Genomic DNA, 20319 nt, shown 5'->3' with positions numbered 1-20319 from the left:
TCCCCTTTGAAATGGGGTGATGGTAGTTGCCACCATGCTCAGCTTTTTTTTCCCCTTTATTCGTGTTTAACTGTGTTGTAAGTTAATAAAACTCGCCATTTCCTTTAAATATGCCTCCCTACACTTCTAAACTTATGTCAGCTCTCTGCTTTTGAGCCACCAATCTTCCAATCGCTTTTTACTTATTTCCACCGCAGATTTATTTACATGACACATGACCATTGTTATCTCTAAACCATAGAGTTTCTCAATATTACACTAAGGAACTCTATGCTCTAAACCCTAGAGTATAATGAACTAAAATACTGGTCACCTAGGGCCTCGGGAAGAGTGACTGTGCTTGCATCGACATCGGGATGGTTACCATGTATGGATGGATGGTTGGATGGATGGATAAGGCTGAACCCTTTAAATCGGGTGGTGGTACAAGCCACCTAGCCATGACTTGTGAAATTTTACTCTTATCTTGATTTTAGCCACCAATCAGATAACCTGCACTTGATTACTTCTACCTGCTTAAAATCTACTTTTCTTTCACTGTCCTTAAACCCCAATGCTTTGAATAAATTAGCCCCGCTGCTTTCCACTGCAGGGTGAAACCCTTTACAGAGAAGTATCAAGTGTTCAGCCACAACTGAACAATTGCAGCGACATAAAAGATATTCTTGGAGCACAGGCTCCTGTCGCTTTATGTCTGCAGGAGACAAATTTAGGGCCTCAAAAAAAAAATAATTTTCTCGAGAATTGTATTGTTTTCCGTCGTGACCAAGAGCAGGCGAGCTGGCTGTCAGGAGGAGTCGCCCGTAGTGAAAAACGGTGTCCCGGCTCGTGAGCTAAAACTAAAAACAAGATTTGAAGCTGTACCAGTTACTCTGCTTGCACACAAAACCATAACAATGTGCTCTGTATATATTGAGCCACAGCTTAAGGTAATATTCCATGACTAAGAGGTTCTTTTAGAGCAGCTACCAGAGCCATACCTGGTAGTTGGAGACTTTAATACGGAAGTGACAAAACTGACGCTATAGGGCAGGTCTCAAAAGGCAGCGTCCCTAATAATTAGCTGTTGTTCCTGTGTGCAGGTGGTGAGCCATGGCCAGGCGGAGGGCCCTGCCGGGGTGCAAGTGCAGCTGCATGATGCCCAGGGCCACACCCTGCAGACAACGCACAGCGGCCCGGGGGGTGGCTACGCATTTGCGCGCATCCTGCCCGGACGCTACACGCTAGTTGCCTCGCACCCGCTTTGGACCCTGGGCCGCTCAAGCACCTCCGTCACAGTGCGTGCCCTCTCACTGTGTGTTGGCTATTGTGTCAGTGTCTGAAGGAGTCTATGCCAGAGCTGCATCCCTGGGACGTTTTGGTTTTCAGAGGGTTAGGTTCAGCCAAGGCACAGTTCCTTGAGGCACAGCAGCAGAGGGTCTGCATACGAGGTTAGTTGTGTGTCTCGTGGCCTGCACGTTGGTGCCACTCGTGCAAAATAGATAGCACCTGTGCCTGGAAACAATGCAGCAGATTTCTTTAATTAATTTATTTACATGCTTAGTGATGTCTGTTTCTTATTACATGATTTCTTTAATTAATTTATTTACATGCTTAGTGATGTCTGTTTCTTATTACATGGTTACAACCCAGAGCTTCTCTTGTGCACTAATTGTCTGTGCAGGTGACAGATGATAACGGCAGCCCTGTCAAGGACCTGGTGGTTGCAGGGTACGACGTGCGTGGCGAGGTGTTTGGCGAGGGCGACCCTGTCCGGGGCGTGCACTTTGTGCTGGCCTCGGCCGATCCCCAGGCATTGCCGCCGCAGAGGGGCTGTGACCTGGAGGCACCACGGGGCTTCAAGCTGCCCCCAGGATTGCGCTTCCTGTGCGCAGCAACTTCTGGCGAGGATGGCCAGTTTGTGTTCCCAGCCGTGCCACCTGGCTCCTACCAGCTGCTGCCTTTCTACCAGGCCGAGCGCATTGCATTTGACATCACACCGCGGCAGGCCCTCTTCTCAGTCCTGCACGGTGGCCACCGCTTCCCTGACCGCTTCCAGGCAAGTCAGCGCGTGCCAGGGCTGCTAACTTGCCTTTTACTGTTAATGGCACACTTGTTGGCCTAACTCAGGGGAGCAAAAACACAGGAACGAATCCCGAACTTGCACCCACCTTTGTCACTCACTTATGAACGGACAATAAGTAGCACTCGGTTTTCTTAAAAGGGGGCCGAGGGACGAACAAGACCTCAATACAACCATTGTTGTCACATTCCAAGGGGCTGGATCTATAATCAGGAAATCAAAAAACTCGAACAAAGGCATTGAAGACTGTAGAATGTAAATTAACGAACAACCACGGTCAAAAAATGAGGTACTGAAACACAATAGAGTCGATTCCTGCTACAACAAAATTTGTGGGATCGCCAAAAATTTAGTTGAAGCAGAACATTCGTTCTCGTGAAGTTGGGCCAGAAATAGTTCATGAAAAACATTTATTTTCCAAAAATTTCCTAGCTTTTGTGTTTTACCATTTCGAAATTGGCGGCGTGGCACGGTTTTCCTGGTGCTGCATAAATCTGACAATCAACACTTTGCAGTACATGTACCCGCTGCATTTGCTATCAAAACTAAAATTTTTTTCCTCGTGCATTATAAAAGTGCACTTGCTTCATACTGCGAGAATCCATATGCCGAGACAACGCTGCCTAAAGGCATTTCAGTGTGGATCGCATTTACATAATTGTAAGTTGACTCGAATGCCAGTCAACCCCCCCATATGGCATATCAGAAAAAGAAAAAGCTTGGAGGTCGCTTAAGCTTCGCCTTTAATTGTATAACGCGATAGCATTATCTGGCCGCTGCCGCCTATCCTCAGCTGCTATTGGCTACCACGCGCGGGCGTGCTCATGGGCACATTCCAAAACTAAGATGTATTAATGTATTTCCTCGCGTTTAACCTGCACCAAAATGTGAAAAAAATGCGTTTTAAAAAGTGGGGGTGTGGGTTATCTGCGAATTTTTTCTTTGGGGTGGGGATGTCCGCTTCACGGCAATGTGCGGTGGCCTCCCCTGTGTAGTCCACTATCCCCATCGTCATCGACGGTTGTCAAGCCGATGAGGGGCCAGTGAAAGGCATAGCCAAATCCACATTCATAGTCTGTTTATTCTTCCCCACACCTTTGGCCGCGTTTTCTTCAGCCAGGTTTGTTGAGCCTAGTGTCAGGCGCTGTTTCGTGTACTACACCCCAGTTTGCACTGTTTGCCTGCTTTGTTTTGGCGTCATGAGTGGGACTCGGCGGCAGTGTTTCACAGCAAAAGAAAAGCTAAAGATTATAGCCACTGCAAAGAAATCGGCAACAGAGGTGCTGCTCGTACTGGATGCTTGATGCTCGTACTGGATTCCTTCTGAGGCCACTGCACTGATGTGGTGAAGGCTCGCCTCGCCGAGACCGGCACCGACCTCGTTATAATACCTGGCGGCATGACATCCATGCTACAGCCACTCGACTTGTACCTTAACAAGTTGTTCAAGGCGCACATGACACGGCTGTATGCCCAGTGGATGGCCGACAGCCTTTACGCCCTCACATAGACGGTACGCATGCTAAGGCCTGATATTTCATTGCAGTGCTAGTGAATCGTGGATGCGTGAAAAGCGATACTGGCCGACTTGGTGCGTAAAGCCACTTGGTGGCGATGAAGCTTCGGATGGCACCCATGCTAGCAGTACACTAAGGATGAGGCACAAGAACAAGAAATACAACGGGACGAGGTGCTGATCTCTGTTAGCGCCTCGTCCCGTTGTACTTCTTTGTAGCCCAACAAGTATTGCTCGGATGGCAGCAGTGAGGGCGGCAACGATTGAGTATTAAATAACCAGTGATGCGTGGTGGTGGTCGTTTGAATAAATGTTCCGAAAATGAAATGATCACTGAGTGTGCAGTTGTATCTTTCTAGTGCTCTTTTTTTTTTCAGGTAAGCGTGAGGGTTATACGCAAGGTTTTTTTTTCATGGAGTTCAAAGTTAGGGGTGCGGGTTATACGTAGGGGCGGGTTAACGCAAGTAAATACAGTAGTCACTGGACTACTTGTCCACAGCTGCACCATCATCCTAACTAGCGCTGTCATCACTGCTGCTGCAGTCCCACAGCACATTGTTCTAACGACGTCATCCAGGGAAATCCCGCACTTCGCAAACCGTAGCATCATGAAATCATGTAGAAGAGCTGACTGCTTTGCCTCGCTGCATCCACCACACTATTACCACCTGTTCCGCGACGTTGCGGCCTGGCGTGCAGTTTGTTTCTTCAGCGTAGAGAATGACAGCTATCTTGACTGTACAGTATTGTGCGTTTTTATCGCTGACACTTTCAAAAATTTTCCCGCCTCAACCGCTGGCTCGTTTGCGGTGAAACTGCACACAGAGCTTGCGTATTATGGTAACTTTTGTATCGTAGCAAGTTTGACAATGGTACTTACTTAGTTCAGGCGCACATGATGCGAAAACGCAAGTGTCTACGAGAGATCGGCGAGCCAAAACCCGCAGACGACGCTTTTTCGCTAAAGGGCAGCGGTGGCGCCATCTGTTTTCGACAGTGGAAAGCGTTACGACAAGGGCGCCGAGACGAGCGTTGCAAACAATGTTCTTTGAAAGGTAAAGCCTCGTTAAATCAGCTGTTCTGATATTTTTCCCGCTCAGTTAGCCGAAAATGTTGTAAGCACTTCAGTTGAAGCAGACGAAACGGCCGGAACGGCATATTCAAAGGGCCCGCGCTCCCTGCAACGCTCGCCTCGGCGGCCTAGTCGTGACGCTTTCCGCTGCCGAAAACAGATGGCGCCACTGCCGGTTCTCAGCGAAAAAGCGTCGTCTGCGGGTTTTGGCTCGCCGATCTCTCGCAGACGCTTACGTTTTCGCATCATCTGCGCCTGAACTAAGTAAGTACTGTTGTCAAACTTGCTACGATACAAAAGTTACCATAATACGCAAGCTCTGTGTGCAGTTTCACCGCAAATGAGCCAGCGGTTGAGGCGGGGAAATTTTTGAATGTGTCAGCGATAAAAACGCACAACACTGTATAGCCATGAACGAGCGCTGGATGCTTACCAGACCTGGAGCACAAATGACGATTGACGAAGCATTACATTAAAAATTGGTGAAACATGGTCGGTAGTCGTAAAATGTGTCAAAGCCAAACAGAAACTACGCGTGAGCGGTATCAGCTCTTCCGTCAGCTACCGACACTTTCCGGCACTGCTGCTGTTCCGAGTGGCGGTGCTGCCGTGGTTTGAACAGCGGCCCGTGCACCAACTATTGACACTCACTTGAGCGCCCAGTGCACAGTTGAATATAACAAAAAAAAAACCTTGGAGGACGCTTCAGCTTCGCCTCAAGAGTAGGACGCGATGGCGTTATCCGGCCGCCCCCAATTATCAGTAGCCGCAATCGGCAGCAGCACGGTGGAAGGGGGGAAGAAGGGGGGGAGGGAAGGAGGGGAAGTGCCAGTTCGCTTACTGACAGCCTCCATCTCGGCCGCCATGCATGGGGAGGGGTGCTGGTTCTGCGCATTGACAGAGCAGCTGCTCAAGGCCAGCACCAAGAGGGATGTGACGGAGCCACGCAGCAAAAATGCAACCACGCTGTAGCATCCCTGATACAGTCGCTGACCGATTTTCCAGACTCGCGGGACTCGAAAAATGGTCCGAATAATCGAACAGTCCGAAAAATCCGTCAAGTACAAAAAAATCACTTTATTGAGCTGAAATCGGCTTAAAAATTTTTAAGGATTAAAAATTATTTTACCTTGCAGCAAATTTCTCTTGCTGGCAGCGATTTGCGCCTGTATTTGCGCCAAAGTTCTGTTTTCACTGTACACGCTAGACAGCAAGGTCACGGCATTTAGTTGAATACTTCCTACACTTCTTTGACGGACCCAGCGGCACCGGCGGGGCCATGTTGTCCACAACCCGAGTGTGCACAACACCGCTCGTCAAACACACGTAAAGACAAGGCACTTTTCGTTCAAAGCGGTGGAACCGCCGGATGCAATCACAAAACGGCGAACAAATGTAACTTCGTGAAGACAGTGCCACTCGGTCGACACGGTCAGAGAAACCCAAGTGACGAAATGGCGAATGGCGACCGTACGAGACCCACCGCGGTGGTTCAGTGGTTAGGGTGCTCGACTACTGATCCGGAGTACCCAGTTTCGAACCAGACCGGGGTGGCCGTGTTTCGATGGATGCGAAACGCAAAGGCGCCCGTGTGCTTTGCGATGTCAGTGCACATTAAAGATCTCTAGGTGGTCGAAATTATTCTAGAGTCTACCACTACGGCACCTCTTTCTTCCTCTCTTCTCTCAGTCCCTCCTTTATTTCTTCCCTTAATGCGTGCTTAAGGTGTCCGCTGAGATGTGAGATAGCTACTGTGCAATTTCCTTCCCCCAACAACCAATTTTCAATGTATGGGACAAGTGATAACTGCCCCGACAACGTCGGCAACGAAAGCAAGTTGACGGCAATGACAATCTGGCTGCCACCTCGAAGTGTCAGAGATCGCAGGGACCTCTACTGGCAAAAATGAGGTACCGAAAGTATGTCGAGCCAATCCAACAGCAGCGTAAATCCACCTCAATCCAAGATGGCACCTTATGCGCCGGTGAAGCCGATAAGGTGGCCGATTTTGGCCCGCAGGCGACTGAAATTAGTCCGAAAATCGAACTTTCAGACTTTTGAAGTCCGAAATATCCGTCACAAATATGTATGCGCTTCTATGGGGCGACTGACGGTGCCTCATCCAGGTCCGAGATATCCTAAATGTCCAAATTATTGGAGTCCGAATTACCTGTCGCTACTCTCGTTTGTCTCTCCTTTATTTATGGTTTCGATTGTAAGTCGATGCACCCCCACCTCGGATTTTCAAATAAAAAAAATAGGTTGACCTGCAATCGTGTAAATACAGCATGCGCTTGTGCGCTGGCATGACTAAGCATTAATTGGGGAATACGTGCAACTTGAAATCTATGCTTTGCATGACGTACCAGAAATGCGGCTGCTCCAGTTAGTCTCTTATAAGATGATTTGCGATGCATGGCACAAACACTGCCATTTGCGCAGAAGTGCCTAAACTGGGTCAGTGCCTGCATCGGGCTTCTCGCAACGACGTGCCGCCCACCGGCACGCTGGGCAACGGCAGATTGTTGTGTTCCATTTGCTCAGTGTTTGCTGCTAGGCCTAACGTGCTCTGCAATGAAGCCTCAGAAGAGTGCTTTGGAACTAGCCACCGCTTATCATAAAACGTTTAATGTTTTCACCAGTGTCCATCGACACAGTAGGCTGATACTGAAATGAACGCAGAACTAATTTCCGTTATGCCTTTGTCAGCATAGCGAGCAAAAAGACGAAAGCCGCCTCACACCAATGGCAGTCGGTCACAATTGCGGAGTCCGAGTTCCCAACAAAACCGTCGCACACAGCCTTGCGCCTCATCACATCTTTATACGCACCTGTCTGCATATTTATTCCGATTTAGCAGGGAATTTCAGTTGCACTGTTGAATGTAGAAACTGTCTTCGGCAGTCGTTTTTGGTGAAGCCTAACGAGATACAGGCGTATGTAGATGTGCAGAAACAAAACAAAAAATGACACGACGACGGAAGACATAACAGGACGAGCGCAAACAAGCAGCTACCGTATTTACACGATTGTAAGTCGACTCGAATGTAAGTCCACCCCCCCCCCCCCCATCACATTTCTAAAAAAAAACAAACTTGGAGGTCGTTTACCCTTGGCCTTTAATAATAGAACACAATAGCACTATCCTGCGGCCTCCGCTTATCGCCAGCCGCTATCCGCTGCCATGTGACGGAGCGCCCGAGGGCACATTCCATTACGAAAATGTATGTCACTGGACTACTCGTCCTCACTAGCGCTGCCGTTGTGATCGATGCTGTGGTCCCACAGCTGGTGAAACATTGTTGTGGAGCGAAATCCAACACTTTGCAAACAGCCACATCACGACATCGCGTGGAACAGCTGAAAATTTTGCCTTGCTGCAGCTGCCACACCTGTATCACCCGTTGCGAACGTTGAACTTGCTGCCCGGCGTGCAGTTCGTTTCTTCGCCGTAAAGAATGACAGCCATCTTGAATGGAGCCGTGAATGAGTGCCGGTCGCTTATCGGACCCGGAGCACAAATGACGAATGATGCAGGACTCCATTAAAAACTTGTGAAATGCGGCCGGCAGTATTCGAATGCGTCGAGAGCCAAAGAGACACTACATGTGAGCGGCGTCGGCTGTTCTGTTGGCTACCAATACTCCCCGACACCGTTGTGGTTCCGAGTGGCGGCGGCACCGCGATTGGAACAGCGGCCCTTCCATCAACTATCGACGCTTCCTTGAGTGCCGAGTGCATGGTTGAAAGTAAAATAAAAAAAAACTTGGACGACGCTTATTAAGGGTAGAATGCAAATGCGTTATCGGGCCGCTTATCAGCAGATGCAATCTGCACCCATGTGTGGGGAGTGGGCTGGTGCCGGTTCGCTGCTAATCGACAGCCACCATCGGCCGCCTCGCATGGGGTGGAGATGCCGGTTCTGCGCATTGACATAGCACCTGCTCAAGGCCAGCACCAACAGCGATGCGACGGAGCCACGCAGCAAAAATGCAACCACGCTGTAGCATGCCTGATATCTCGTTTGTCTCGCCTTAGTTTATGGTGCGATGCTTTGGTTTTGATTTTAAGTCGACCACCCCACTTCGTATTTTCAAATTTTGAAAAATAGGTCAACCTACAATCGTGTAAATACGGTAGTTTATTCAGAAGCTGACACCTCTAAATATAAGACATGTAGGCACATACATGGCAGATACATCCATAGCATGCCTGGTAAACGTGATAACACCATCATGCCCTACAAGACAGATTTTAACAAGGCTGACTCGTTTCTTTATGAGGCTAGAGACGTATCGCTTTCGCAATTGTGCATAATCTTTATCAAAAAAGATTCCATTACTTCTCACACCGTAGCGTTGCTACCCCAGCCAAGAATCTTAATCTCATTCAGTCGCAGCCGGCATTGGCATTTTTGGCAATGTTCAGTCAAATTCGTAATGAAATGAGGTATGTGTGGGCCCATGTATGGGCCACACCTGGCTCACTCACGGGTGCGGCTCTTACACGGGTTTATTCCATATACGAGTCCGCTACTCTACCTTTCAAAAATTAAAGTTCTTTTCCCCGCACGTTATAAAAGGATCCATTTTCATTCTTCAAGAATTAGCTCGAAGGCCGTGTGCAGCCAGGCTTTTCGACGTCGGAAGAGGCGGCTTTAGGCAAAGCATGAAGGCGCTCCCGTCCCTGTGAAAGAGTTTCCCCCAAAAGTAAGAGCTATTTGTAGCTGAGAAAATGACAAAAAAGTGTAAAATGTGTCTATGCTATTGGCTGTTGGACGTCGCATGACAAAATTTGAGGCTTTTTAGCCGGTGCCATCTTTAGTGCGATAGCACTAATAGTGGCCATTACCTGCATTTAGCCATTGTGTGTTTGGTTGTCTGAAGCCTGCTTTGTGGCAGGCTGCCCACTGAGTCGTGGGCCAAGTGTGTGTATATGGGCATATATGTATGCATATACACACATACACACGCCAGGTGTTTCAAGAAAGCCAGCCGTTCACTAATTTTTAAACTTCTTGAGGTAAAGAGAAGTTTTTTGTAGCATAGTGATACCAGCGTTGGCGGACGCCAAGAAAGGCGAATCATGCCAACTAGTAAAGCGATTAGCCAGATTCTAATAGCTAACTTTTTAACTATTGCCATTAGGCTCCTGGTTGTATATAAGTGATTTGTAGCTGATCGTTAGTAATAGCCATATCAGTTTATAGAATTGCAAGACCGCAATTACACTTGGTGTTGTGGCTCAACAAAATGTGGCCTTTTTGACTAGTTACATGCACTTAAGGATCATGAATACCTTCTTCTGCAAACGAGAGAACAGGAAGTGGACCTGGAAGAGCCCCAATGGTGAGACTAGAATTGAAATCGACTTATGCTATGCGCTCAACCTGGCATCATTCAGGATGTGGCCGTCTTCGGAAAGGTGCGCCGTAGCGACCACAGAATGGTAAGGTCTCGAATTAGCTTAGGCTTGAAGAGGGAACGGAAGAAACTAGTGAAGAGGAAGTCCATTAACGAGTTAGCGGGAAGAGGGAACGTAGAGGAATTGAGGATATCGCTGTAGAACCAATATACAGCTTTAACTGAGGAAGACAACTTTAATGTTCATACAGTGAACGATAATCTGACAGCTATCATTACGGCATGCGCAGTAGAAGTAGGCGGTAGGACGGTTCGACAGGATACCGGCAAGCTATCTCAGGAGACGAAAGATCTGATTAAGAAACGCCGAAGCATGAGGGCGTCTAACGCTAGACAGAATGGAACTAGCAGAGCTATCAAAGTTAATACCGTATTTACACGATTGTAAGTCGACCCATTTTTTGAAATTTAAAATTTTGAAGTGGGGGGGTCGACTTACAATCGAAACGAAACGAACTGCCAATAAAAGCAAGAAAATCTATCAGGGACGCTACTGCGATGTTAGAAGTTTTTGTTTGCTCTACGGCTCCAAGCGTAGCATTCAGGTATTCCGCGGGCTTTTTGGCCAGGATTTTTCATTTTTTATTTTTACTGCGCACACCGTTACCCACCGCGATGGTTCAGTGCTACTGAACAGGATACCCGGGTTAGAACCCGACCGCAGCGGCAGCGTTTCGATGGAAGCGAAACGCAAAGGCGCCCGTGTGCTGTGCGATGTCAGTACAGCAGGTTAAATGTCCCCAGGTGTTCGAAATTATTCGGGAGCCCTTTACTACGGCACCTCGTTCTTCCTTTCTTCTTTCAATCCCTTCTTTATCTCTTCCCTTACAACTGGGTTTCCGCCGATATTTGAGACAAATACTGCGCCACTTCCTTTCCCCCAAAACCAATTTCATTTCATTTCACTCGCGGGAAGGGCCGCTGTCCCGCTGTTCCAATCGCGGAATCTGCGCCAGCGCCCGGGAGTGTCGCTAGCTGATGGAAGAGCCGCTATTTCAGTTGGTTGTGCAATACGTAACAGCGGCGCTTCTGGGGAATGCCGATGTTTGCTGGAAGAGCCGACGCCCCGACATTGATCATTCTTTGTTTGGCGTGCTTTGCCATGAGCTCTCCAGGTTCGAAAAGCATTCGGCGCTCATTCACTGCAGCGTTCAAGAGGGAGGCCATCATTTACGCCAAAGAAACCAACAACTGCGCGGCAGGCCGCAAGTTCGACGTTTCTCAACGGTTGGTGCTGGAGTGGCGGAAGCAGCGAGACAAAATTTTCGATTTCGACTCCAAGCGAAGAGGTTTCCGCGGGCCGAAGTCGGGACGCTTTGTGGAGCTGGAGGTCAAGCTTGCAGCATATGTCACCGAAATACGTGATCGGTCCCTTCCAGTGACATGCGAAATGATCACGCAACAAGGCCGGGTCTTTGCTTCGGAAGCTGGAATGCTCCGAACAGACTTCAAAGCCAGCAGGGCTTGGACTTCGAAATTTATGAAGAGGGCTGGCTTTTCTCTTCGTTGGCGTACTAGTGTATGCCAGAAGCTGCCTGCTGCTTACGAGGAGAAAGTTCTCGCCTTCCATAGGCACTACCTCAAGCTCCGCGACTCGCGGCGATACCTGCTCGGCCAAATCGGCAATGCGGACCAGACTCCCGTCTACTTCAACATAACAAGAAACACAACAGTGAGCGTGAGGGGAGCTCGCGAGGTTAAGCTTCTCATGACAGGAAACGAGAAACTTCGGTTCACTGTTATGCTATCATGCTTGGCAGATGGCACAAAGCTCCTACCATACATCATCTTCAAAAGAAAAACTATGCCAAAGGAAATGTTCCCGAAAGGTGTGATTGTGCGAGTGAACGAAAAAAGCTTTATGACGGACGACTTAGTTATTGATTGGTACCGTCGGGTGTGGCTTTTGAGGCCAGGGACATCCCTCAAAAATCCCAATCCGAACCTTTTCGTGCTGGACTCATTTGCGGCCACCTTACCGCGAAAGTGAAGGCAGGGCTCCGAAAAGAAGATACAGATATGCTGGTGATTCCCAGCGGTCTGACGGGGCAGCTGCAGCCGCTAGACGTTGGCATTAGCAAGCCATTCAAGGACATGCTCCGGCGTGAGTACAACGAGTGGCTGGCGGCAGAAGGCGGGAACTTACGCCAACGGGGCGCGTGAAGAGAGCCTCCCTGGCAGCTGTGTGCGGGTGGGTGATTTCAGCTTGGGCGGCCGTTCCACGCTATGTCGTGGTGCGGTCATTTAGGAAGTGCGGGCTTTCTTTCCATGGAGGACGATGTGCTGTGGGATCGCAGCGGCGACGACGACGACAGCAGTACCACTGAACATGACTCAAGTGAGGATGAATAGCCAATCTGTGCAATAAATTTTCGTTTTTGAAGTGCTCCACCGGTGTTTTTTTTTTTCGGACATGCGATTTGGGGGGGTCGACTTACATTCGAGTCGACTTACAATCGTGTAAATACGGTAAATAAGCGCAAGGTAGCCGACATAAAGAAGTTTAATAGCATGCTCTAAAGAACGGAGGTAGCCTAAAAGCAGTGAAGAGGAAACTAGACGTAGGTAAAAACCAGATGTATGCATTAAGAGACAAGCAGGGCAATGCCATTAGCAATATGGATAAGATAGTTAACGTAGCCAAAGAGTTCTACACAGACCTGTACAGTAGCCAATGTAATCAGAGCGTTAATGAGAAAGACAGCAGTGCACAGCAATGCGTCATCCCGCCAGTAACGAAAGAGGAAGTAAAGAAAGCCATAGGAGCAATGAAAAGGGGAAAAGCAGCTGGTGAGGATCAGGTAACAGCAGATGTGTTGAAGGATGGAGGGGAGATCATGCTAGAAAAACTAGACGCCCTGTATACGCAATGCCTTATTACCTCGACCATTCCAGAAGCTTGGAAGAACTCAAACATTATCTTAATTCATAAGAAAGGAGATGCCAAGGACTTGCAAAATTACAGACCGATCAGCTTACTGTCAGTTGCCTACAAGGTATTTACTAAGGTAATAGCTAATAGAGTGAGGGCAACATTAGACTTTAATCAACCAAATGATCAGGCAGGCTTTTTGTAAAGGATATTAAGACGAAAGCCTTTAATGGCTCATACTCGCGATGACCGTCCGTCCGGTCACGTAACCTCACGGTGTCCATCCGTTAAATCGCCACCTAGGTCATGTGACCTTGTCACGTGATCACAACATGCCAAATGGACTGTGAACAAACTGCCCACTGGCTTTCGCCTTCCCGCTGTTAAGAGATATGTACGTGCCTCCAACGAATTTTCCACAATAGGTCATATTCACACTATTAATCAGGTGATAGAGAAATGCACAGAATATAACCAACTCGTACATATAGCCTTCATTGATTATGAGAAAGCATACGACTCAGTGGAAACCTCAGCAGTCATACAGGCATTGTGGAATCAAGGTGTAGAAGAGCCTTATGTCAAAATAACGGAAGGTATATATAGCAACTGCACAGCTACCATAGTCCTCCATAAAGTCAGCAATGAAATTCCAATAAGGAAGGGCGTCAGGCAAGGAGAGACGATCTCACCAATGCTGTTCACCGCCTGTTTACAGGAGGTATTCCGAGGCATGAATTGGGAAGAGTTAGGGATAAGAGTAAATGGAGAATACCTAAATAATCTGCGATTCGCTGATGACATTGCCTTGTTGAATCACTCGGGAGGTGAACCGCAAATCATGATCAATGAGTTAGGCAGGCAGAGCAGAACGGTGGGGCTAAAAATTAACATGCAGAAAACCGAAGTAATGTTCAACAGGCTAGCAAGGGAACAGCAGTTCACAATTGGCAGCTAGGGGCTGGAAGTGGTAAAGGAATACTTAGGGCAGGTAGTGACAGCTGATCCGCATCATGAGAGGGAAATAACTGTAGAGGAACAAGAATGGGGTGGAGCACATATGGCAGGTTCTCTCAGATCATGAATGGCAGTTTAACCAATACCCCTCAAGCAAAAAGTGTACAACAGCTGCATCTTGCCGGCACTCACCTATGGGGCAGAAACGGGGAGGCTAACGAAAAGGGTTCTTAAGTTAAGGACCGCAGTGAGCCATGGAAAGAAAAATGATAGGTGCAATGTTAAGAGACTGGAAGCGGGCAGAGTGGGTGAGGGAACAAACGCGGGTTAGTGACATCCCAGTCGAAATCAAGAGGAAGAAATGGGCTTGGGCAGGGCATGTAATGCGAAGGGAAGACAACCGCTGGTCCTTGAGGGTAACGGAGTGGATTCCAAGAGAATGCAAGCGTAGCAGGGGGCGGCAGAAGGTTAGGTGGGCGGATGAGATTAAGAAGTTTGCAGTCATTGAGTGGGCGCAGCTGGCAACGGATGGGGTTCATTGGAGAGACATGGGAGAGGCCTATGCCCTGCAGTGGGTGTAGTCAGGCTAGTGATGACGATGATGATACGTGCACTGGAGGGTCTTCTTTGCCTGCATGCTTTCGAAAGAGCATGTATTTTTGCACGATGCAGCCAGATTTTGTCGAGAGACAGCAACGAGGGTAATAGTGTTTTCCAGTTGCCTATCTGTGACCAGGTGCCTATCTGTGATAGGTAAAAAGTTAGTTATCAGAAATTAGTTAACCAGCTTGCTACTTAAAGGGCCCTGGAAAAGGGTGTTCGAGCTTGGCTGTAAAATACTTGTAGAGTACAGGCCACCGAGTGTTCATGCCGCGTGCGAGACCAGTACATTTTTAAAAATTCCCGTTTTCGCACCTTGTGGTGACCGAAGGTGCCAGGCTTTCACACGGCATTTGGCATACGACATCATGTCATGCAAATGACGTCAGCAGCCGGGGGTTATCATTGGTTCAATGCGTCAACTCTTTCAAACGTTGTGCATCTACCATGGCCGCGGCCACTCCGCATTCGCCGGGAACCAGTGGAGGTACTGGAGGTGACGGCGGAGGAGCGCGGACGTTTTGGCATGCGCAGATTGACGAGAGGAGAGGGAAAGGCATGAGGACGCGAAAGTTCAAATTTTGACTGCATGTAAGTCAGCTTCCATTGAAACGTGTTAAAAAAATTCTTGCTTGAGGATATTTTAAAAGCAGTGCCCTTTAACATCTCAGACATACTGCAGCCTTTCTAAGGACCTTTAAGAAGATTCATCAGCTTTCCGGTGTCCACCATCACTGGTAATACTATGCCATTTAAAGGGACACTGAGGAGAAATTGAAGTTGGCTTGTATCGATAGAATACCAGCTCCTGATCACAAAAACGCCGCTCTTACTGAAAACAAAGCTCTTGTAAGGTAGAAAATAGCAAGAACCAAAATACAGGTATCGCCGCCACAGGCCAAACTCGCAAGTACAAGCGTGGTGACGTCGTAGGACAAGAGACGCCACCTTGGAGGAATTTTCCTTCCTACATGTTGCGGGAATCTCTGAGGCTGACAAAGGAAGATTGCGCGGTTCAATATTGAAGTAAATTTTGTGTTAAAACCGATAGTGCACTTTTATAACATAAAGAAGGCAGATAAAAGGCAACCTGAATGTTGGAAGCAAAGAAAACCGATGCTTGGCGGCACCACAGGCGGCCAGTAGAGTTTTGTTTTGTTAAGGCGCTTCGCGTATATGAGCTTTGCGTGCCCCGTGGTTTTGTTTTTGACGCTCCTCGATTTACAAGCGCCGAACAGCAAGAGGAACTCCAAGTGCCGGTTCAAGTGCTAGTTAACCTTTGAAGGAGCCTGTTAAATCTTGTCAGATGATCGCCACGGTCGATGAAAAACTATGATGGCACGATGGTCGGTAATCGTACAAGGCAACACTTGTGTCTTCGCACGCTCGCCCGGCGAAACATTCCCGGCTGTGCCGGTCAACTTCAAACTACTTAACGGAAATCGTTTATTAGGGATGGGAGACAAGGTACAAGGCAGTTCAGAAAAATTGCTGATGGCCTAGCTCTGTTAGGCCAGGATATACGTAGCGAAAGCGCGGAGATTTCTGCATAAGAGTGCATTCACTAGATGCGCCTTTATTGATAATTGATGCTTCAGCCTTTGTGGCGGAGTGGTAGCATATCCGCCTCAAACATCACAGGCCCTGGTTCGATTCCGAACCTCGGCATAGGATTTTTTTTTTTATTCAGTGAGTGGACGGGGGGTTTCAGTGGCTCCCATAGATGCCGCCACCGAATACGTTGGTTAGCGGTTAAGCGCAGGCTCTGTTAAGGCGCGTTTATGCTCCGGCGTAACATGCGCGCGCGAGCGCGCTGCACGGCGCCGTCACGTCGGCCAAAGCGCGACCCTACACTGCGCTTGACCGCCGACGCGTTCGGCGGCTTCTTCGCACTCTGACCGCACTGGCGGGGATACTTGGAGCATGTCAATATTTCGCGCCGAGTGCGCCAGCCGCCGCCGGCCCGGCCAGACTGATTCGGCTCCGCGGCGAGGTGCGCGTTGTGACGTAATTCAATAACTTCGGCAGTTGGGCGGAACTGTTCTTTTCGAGCTCTCGGCTAATTTGATCCATTCACGGTACACATCTGAAGGTACATGCAAGTGGGCGAGAGAGCCCGATCCAGTGGACCCGTTGGATCTAGCGGAAGCCGTTGAAGTGTCGTGCATCAGCTTTAGTTTCAAGGCGCCCACTTTAAACGCGACCGCCCTTGAGCACCTATCCATTTTTTGTGGCAATAAAATAAATAAATAACTTGGCCCTTGCAACCGTGGGCCTCGACGCCGCCTGCTGCCCCGTGCAACCGCGACGTTCAAGGAATCCCAATCCGTTAGCCCCAAAGCCCCGGCCAGCCTCCGATGGGCGCAACGCGCCGACCTTGTCCCGGCGCCTCGCGACTCCCCGCACTGGGATTATGATATTTAGTTTGCAACGGCTGCTCACTGAGGAAGGGGGAAACGACCCGCCGGCGCCTAACCTAGCCGTGCTCCCTCAAAAGCATCGCACGCTCTGTGGGGCTGAGGTCGCTGAAATGCAGGCCGGAGATTTTGCGAGAACTACGTCGTCGGGTTCGGGAACGGGATCCATCGCAACGCTGGCAAGACGCCGGTGCAAACGTAAACAGAGCGACGGTAGCGACCCCCGATAGATGCCTTCAACGTGCGGCGGCGGTAGCTTTCATTTCGGCAGCTGCTAGACCGCACCTCTAGCCGCCAGAAATCACGGAGTCTCCGTTTACGTCACGTTTCACATCACTCCGTCCTGTGACGTCATAAGAGTTCTCCGTGTCGTCATAAGAGTTCTCGAGTTTGAATCGGAGCGGCGGGAAAAAATTTTTCAACTTCGAATCCAAATTTCTTTGAAATAAATGCATCTTTCGATCCCGGACAAGCGTCAACAAAGCCATGAAATGCCGAACTGTCAGATATTGCTAACAAAAAAATTTTGATAGGGTTCTCCTCGGTGTACCTTTAAAGCTATATTTTTACCCCAAAAAGCCTATTTTTAAAAATTTTTGAAAACACCTGTTATAACAACACAGTTATTCGCAAAATAACGGATACAGCAACACTTTTATGGTCACCCGGAAGATGTTTATCACGAAAATCTGTCTGAAAGTTTGATAAAAAATAAAATACTTTCGAGCGAATGATAATGAGCGAATAAGCGCCACAAATGGACTGGTGTGGAGAAATTCGTGCAGGGGTGCTGCATGCTGCCTTAGGAGCCAGCGGCTATCATCGTCACAGTCGCTAGAGGGTCGAGAGAAGACTTAGCTTGGGCGCCACCACGCAACGCTTCCTCACACAAACTTTGCGCCCATTTGTACATTCGTGAACGGGTAAAAGTGGTGCCGTCTAAGCGCAAAGCGATCTCTCTCTCGAGGTGAATCATCAAATTCTTTGGAATTTCCGGCAACGTTTTCCGAATTTGTCTTTTTATTAAGCATGCTTAAATGATTTTATGGCTATTTACGTATCGTATTTACATAATTGTAAGTCGAGTTGAATATAAGCTGATCGCCCATATCACATGTCATGAAAAAAAAAAAAAACCTAAGGGCTTGCCCATGGGCACATTCCAAAATGAAAATGTGCTATTTAGCGGACTGCTTGTCTACAGTTGCGCCATCGTCCTCACTAGCACTGCCGTCATTGCTGCTCCAGACCCAGAGCACAGCATTCTAATGTCGTTGTCCAGTAAAATCCCCCGCTTCACAAATCACAGCACGTCGTCATCCTGTGAAACACTGCACTTCGCAAACAGCCGCACCACAACAGTTGAAAATTTTGCCTCAGTGCAGCCAACTCACCTTCCGAGAGGTGGAGCTGGCAGCCCAATGCGCAGTTCTCTTTCTTCGGTGTAAAGAATGACAGCCATCTTGAATATAACCATGACTGAGCACCGGACATTTCTTGTCATATTCACGCATCTTATTATTTCTTGATGTGAGCCAACTCGCCCGCAAGAACATTTTATTGGCGCCCTCTGTTCATAGTGATGCGAACTAGTGTTGGTCCCATTTGCTGTGTGTTGGAGTGGGCTACATTTGCTGCATTGCATGGTCTGAGGGATATTATATTCATTACTTTAAGCAGCTGTCGTTAAATCTTGCACTACTGAGGTGTTGTAACTGGGAGTCAGTTTTGTCACAGGCTGTGCTGCTATATGGAAAACTGAGCTTGTCCAGTTTGCTTCTCTCCTGTGTCTTGTCCCCTGCTCAGTTTTATGTTTTTTAATCATAGGAAACATGCCCGTTTTTCACAGTCATAAAAAAAGCGGAGTGCCTTCCTTGCCTTCTGTTTGTAACGTGCACCTGATTTTCTTACTTTGAACCTTCTCACTTTGAACAGCCCATCTTTATTCACTCTAATATCATAACAGCGAAATAAACGGCACTTGCACCACACTTTCCTTTCCCCGTTGGAGACATCCTTGTCGCTCTCAACGGCCCAAACAAAGCATCTCATCCTCCATGGCATTTGAATATGTGCATTTCTTGATGGCCTTTTTCAGGCATCCTTCACCTATCCTTCCTGAAGCGAGGCACACTTTTTCCTGTTGCTTGGCATTTCAGCCCGTTGAAACCCTTCTTGCTGTCAAAAGTGCTGTCTCTTTGCTTCCGCCAATCACACAAGTTTCAGGTGCGTGCTCCAAGCATGTGCAAGGTGGCACGACTGCCTTTTTTTCTCAACCGTCTCATCGTGACCTTGGCATGGCTTTGCAATTGACGCTTCCTGTTGCCTGAAGTCCAAGTTGGAGCCTTGTTGACAGAACACTTCAGCTGCTCATGAAGCCTATCACCGAGTCTGTTTTGTGGTGCTGATGGCGGTAGAGTGTTGCAGACGTTTCATTTTTTGCAGATGATTTTTCTAGTAAAAAAGTGCATGTTAGAAATCATGTAAATACTGTACTGCTTTTGGGTGCAGTCTTGGCTCCTGCATTCGCATCATCCATATTGGCGTGGGAGAACATTAAAAAATTCTGCCCATTGTACGCAATGCAAGTTGGCCACTCAATTTTGCAAATTTGTATGGGGCGTGATCATATCCCCTTCAAGCGCCAATCGTGGTCAGTGGACCAGACAAAAATGGTGTGTAAAAAAATACGTGAAAATAATTCATATTTGATAATCTTTCATCCGCGTCCACAAATATGGACATAGCGCCTCAAAACTGTTACATGAACGTAAACACTGCAACATTTGCTTGCCTTTTCTAACTGATCATTAGACATGACTAAATGTTTAGCTCTGAGAATATGTGCTTCAGAGAATTATTCTTTTGTTCATGGCTTGCGAAACAGATAAAACAGTCGTTCTGTGATGACAGGGAGAGGAAGATTTGGCATTTCCGGCACTGAACGCGGCTTTTGGATGTGCAGCATTCACGTCGGCACCGTTGTGCAATTAACGTGCTCAGAAGGTGGGGCCAATGGTTGCTTTAAGGCCTGGCTTTAAACTCTGGCTCCATTGAAGGGGTCTCGAGAGATCTGAGCATAGGGGGAGAGGAAGAGAGAGAAAGTAGCTTGCGGCCTGTTTTATGCATGGTTTTTACAAAGAGGAGAATTCATTTTTAAAGGTCGTTGTTTGCTGTAATTCATGTTGGACACCTGAAACAAACTATCCCCATGCTGTCCCCGAACTATCCCCATTACCAGTGTGCTGGTTATTGTTTTGTAGCCTTGGAGCTTAGCGGACAGCTCTGAACTGACTCGTGATGCGAGGGCTCGGGTTCCCTTTTCTTATCCCCCCTTCTCTAGCGCTGCCACTTTGTATTTTGGTCCGTCTGCAGTTTTGTACAAAATGGTAATGATTCT

The 20319-nt window shown here is 48.2% G+C and overlaps 1 protein-coding gene across 1 annotated transcript in view; it reads left to right on the top strand.

The window, feature by feature from the left end:
- LOC144124422 (BOS complex subunit NOMO1) overlaps positions 1-20319 on the top strand; it is a 103925-nt gene that overhangs the window by 13319 nt on the left and 70287 nt on the right. Inside the window, exons 3-4 of the mRNA XM_077657056.1 lie at positions 1083-1277; positions 1664-2038. Of these exons, the coding sequence (XP_077513182.1) occupies positions 1083-1277; positions 1664-2038 (570 nt within the window). The remainder of the gene's footprint in view (positions 1-1082; positions 1278-1663; positions 2039-20319) is intronic.

The sequence above is a fragment of the Amblyomma americanum genome, chromosome 3, assembly GCF_052857255.1.
Source record: "Amblyomma americanum isolate KBUSLIRL-KWMA chromosome 3, ASM5285725v1, whole genome shotgun sequence".
In the NCBI taxonomy this organism is placed as follows: Eukaryota; Metazoa; Arthropoda; class Arachnida; order Ixodida; family Ixodidae; genus Amblyomma; species Amblyomma americanum.
This window is presented reverse-complemented; position numbering and strand designations above follow the sequence as displayed.